At 32.0% G+C, this 3,423-nt stretch overlaps 1 protein-coding gene across 1 annotated transcript in view; it reads right to left on the reverse strand.

The window, feature by feature from the left end:
• Positions 1-391: 391 nt before the first annotated feature.
• The window catches only part of LOC106468727 (thyrotropin-releasing hormone receptor-like), a 13,915-nt gene continuing 10,883 nt past the window's right edge, over positions 392-3,423 (reverse strand). The window contains exon 4 of the mRNA XM_013929171.1: positions 392-771. Within this exon, the coding sequence (XP_013784625.1) occupies positions 392-771 (380 nt within the window). The remainder of the gene's footprint in view (positions 772-3,423) is intronic.

Raw genomic sequence — 3,423 nt, forward strand, 5'->3', positions numbered from 1 at the left:
CATTGTCACGTGACTTCCTTATTTGTAACTTAAAAATCACTTTTAACAGTGTTTTACTGCAGAAGGTTAAAGTACAACCGAGTCTTGTCAACATTTTGAAATGATTGAAGACTGTGCAAGGAGTTTCTATAGCGCAATTGCTAGGTATTGTTAAAAACGGAAAAATTAATTATGTACTTCCTACAAAAAAATAATTTTAAATTGGTTGGTATTGTTAAAAACGGAAAAGTTAATTATGCACTTCCTATAAAGAAATGATTTTAAATTGGTTGATATTGTGATGTTTAAAACGTGGTTTAGGACATACTGGTTAAATTATTTTAGTTCGTAATATATGTTGATTAAGTTGTTCTGTGGCATGGGGATTATACTTATATTATGTAAGTTAAAATCAGGTTTCACGTGGACCTAGTTTACACAGCATCAGAAAATCGATGGGAACTGTTACCAAGGATTTCATTTTCAGAAATAATTTAAAAAAATCGTCTTTTATAATACGACGAAACAACCGACTGCTGAAATTGTAAAGAAGAAAATTGATAGCGAAATTAGTGTAAAAAAGCAACATTGACCATTGGTGAAAAATGAAAAGAGCCTGGGACGAGTTACTCCCTCGTAGAAGGAGGATCGATGCGTACACTCTGTTGGTATAGCTGGGGAGGTTTAGTATAACAAAAACTGATGAAATCAGCAGGATGATTCGGGTAACCTTGACTTGGTTGATGTCAGCAAAAGCTGAGTGTCTAACAGAATCGTTGGTTTGAGATACGTCTGCAGAACAAAAATGAGAAAGAAGGTTAATAATGACTGTATTTTATTGATGAGGTATTAGTAACAATACACCATGAAGCTGACAAACGAGTATTAGTAACAATACATCCTGAAGCTGACAAACAATGAAAATCAAAACCCGAGTTTCTATCCGCAATTTTTCGTTCTCTATGTAAGATTAAATTCCTCTTTAAAATAAATTAATCTGTATTTCTGCATGAACATCCAAGCTAAAGAACAAAACGGTCAACGTTTGGAAGTAAGTGAAATATTACTTTCGTGTATATCTATTATAAAATATTACTTTCATGTATATCTATTATAAAATATTACTTTCATGTATATCTATTATAAAATATTACTTTCATGTATATCTATTATAACAATTACAATTATACATGCCTTATTAAAAACAAGAGTATTTCATGTTACATAGCAGTACATTATGATTATCTTCTTCAAAAACATATTAAATGCGTCTTATATCATCTAACACGACAAAAGGAACCTTTCAGTTGCCGGTAAAGTTCTTTGTGATGTGCAAAATATTCATATAAGCATACTAGACAACCCGTGACCCGTTGGGTTACCCACTATTCAGAATTGAAATTAGCTTGAATTCTTCATAACCATTGCACCGAAATGAAGGTTTATTTTGAGATAATTTAATTAAATATTTCAATCGATTCATGTTATTCATAATTCAAGAAATGATATTTGATTGTTGATCGGGAGTAAAAGTTTCGTAAAAAGCGCGAACGGTAGTTTGAATGGTTTTTTTGACTGAGAAAATAAGCAAACAAACAATCTCAGAATTTTAGTAGTATATAGATAGATTCTTCAAGATCTTGTTTTTGTCATCTTACGCCTTTTAATGAAGATGGGAACATTGACAGGGAAATAATATAATAGCCAATGCTCGGCGAGAGATTTTCGTTTATAAAATTTTGTTGTTGTTCTCGACTTGATTTTTATTTTATTACCTTGTCTCCATAGTTACTATTTGCAAATAGTCAATAATATTGTAGGTCTATTTTATTGTTGTTCTTTCTAAGCACTGTTATAACACATTTTCATCTCATCATTTAATTTCTGTTGTGCATATATTGTTATATAAAAGATATTTTAAAGTGATTCATCAGGTGGAAAACGAAGTTTTATAATAATGGAATGTACAAAAAGTGACCCGAAAAACGGGGCTAAATCGGTAACCCGTGGCCAGATTTTGACGAAACTCGTTTCATTCTGTTTCTATTCTCATTAATTACAAACATGGCGCGTTGGTGCGCCGTTTTTGCTGTATTTAATTACAGACAAGCAAACAAACAATCTCAGAGTTTTAGTAGTATACAGATAAATGTTTTATGTAAATGTTTTCTAAAAGTTAATTAATAATCTAGTAACAATATATGTATGGAGAATGACTATTACATTTCCAGTATTTCACGAAAACATTTTTTATGTATATTGGACCATCTCTATTAAGTATTGCTTGATTAGCATTTTGAATTCTGTATATTTTTAAGTTATGTTCAAATTTTGTTGTTGATAAATCCTTATAGCTTGAAACATGCGAAAAAACTGACTCTGAGAAATATTTTCCTACTTGGTAAACTGTATGATCCTGCAAATGACGGTAAAAACAGGGAATTTTATTTTGAATTTCGGGATCTTCTGTTTGGATTGTCTTCCTGATTTTGGTTTTATTAACCTACTGAGGTGAAGAAGAACGCTTCTTTCTCCTTCATCGGGATTCGGTCCATGTTTTGTACCAGGGAGGGTCAAGTTCAGCGTTGACCTCTTTCTCCGTCTCAAGAATTATTTTGTTTGCACTGTTATTGAATACCCTTGTTACGTTTATGTCGCATTACTCACAGTATGTTAAATTTTGTCCATTGTCTGCTGTAATATTAACTTGTATATTTTCACTAGTTTCACTTATGTATGATCGCACTATTAATCCGTGTTCACAATACAGTTCCGTTTAGCAGTCATATACACACACACATAATCCTATTTTTACATACAAAACCCTTTTAAAATAGAGCTACGTTTCTATCTAGGATTCAGTTAGCCTAGCACTGTTTGTCCTGTAAGATTCTAATTTATGATGTTTAGAGGGGATAGATACTTAGGGCTTGGTTCATTATGTATTACGTAACTCTCTAGTTTGCCCATCAGTTCATTTTAATTAATATATTTCTTATAATACTGAAGCGAGTTATCCATGAGTTTCATAATGTTGGCATGTTTAAATAGTTGTGTAGAAATTCTGAGTTTGTTGATCGTGGGGCTATGTATGCTTTTGTTAAAATATAGTGTTACATCTCTGTGTTCGTTTGTTAATTTTCCATAGAAATTCTTTCCGAGAAACTTCAGTGATGCAAGTCCTATCTTAAATAAAACTAGTTTATTCTTTCTCAACTCAACTTTGCAATACACTTAAATTCCACAGTCACTTTAACTTAAACACACGCTATAATTCACAAAGATTCACGCACTTTACTTCAGTCACTACCGTGCTTGACTCAATTGTCCGTCTCTGTCTGTCAGCAATTCTATTCTCCGATTAAAATAATTTCGCTTTATCTGACGCACTTATATACAACAATAGAGGGTATGTAGAAAAGACCAGAGTTGCCACCAAGAGAC

This window comes from Limulus polyphemus, unplaced genomic scaffold (assembly GCF_000517525.1).
Source record: "Limulus polyphemus unplaced genomic scaffold, Limulus_polyphemus-2.1.2 Scaffold3137, whole genome shotgun sequence".
Taxonomy (NCBI): domain Eukaryota; kingdom Metazoa; phylum Arthropoda; class Merostomata; order Xiphosura; family Limulidae; genus Limulus; species Limulus polyphemus.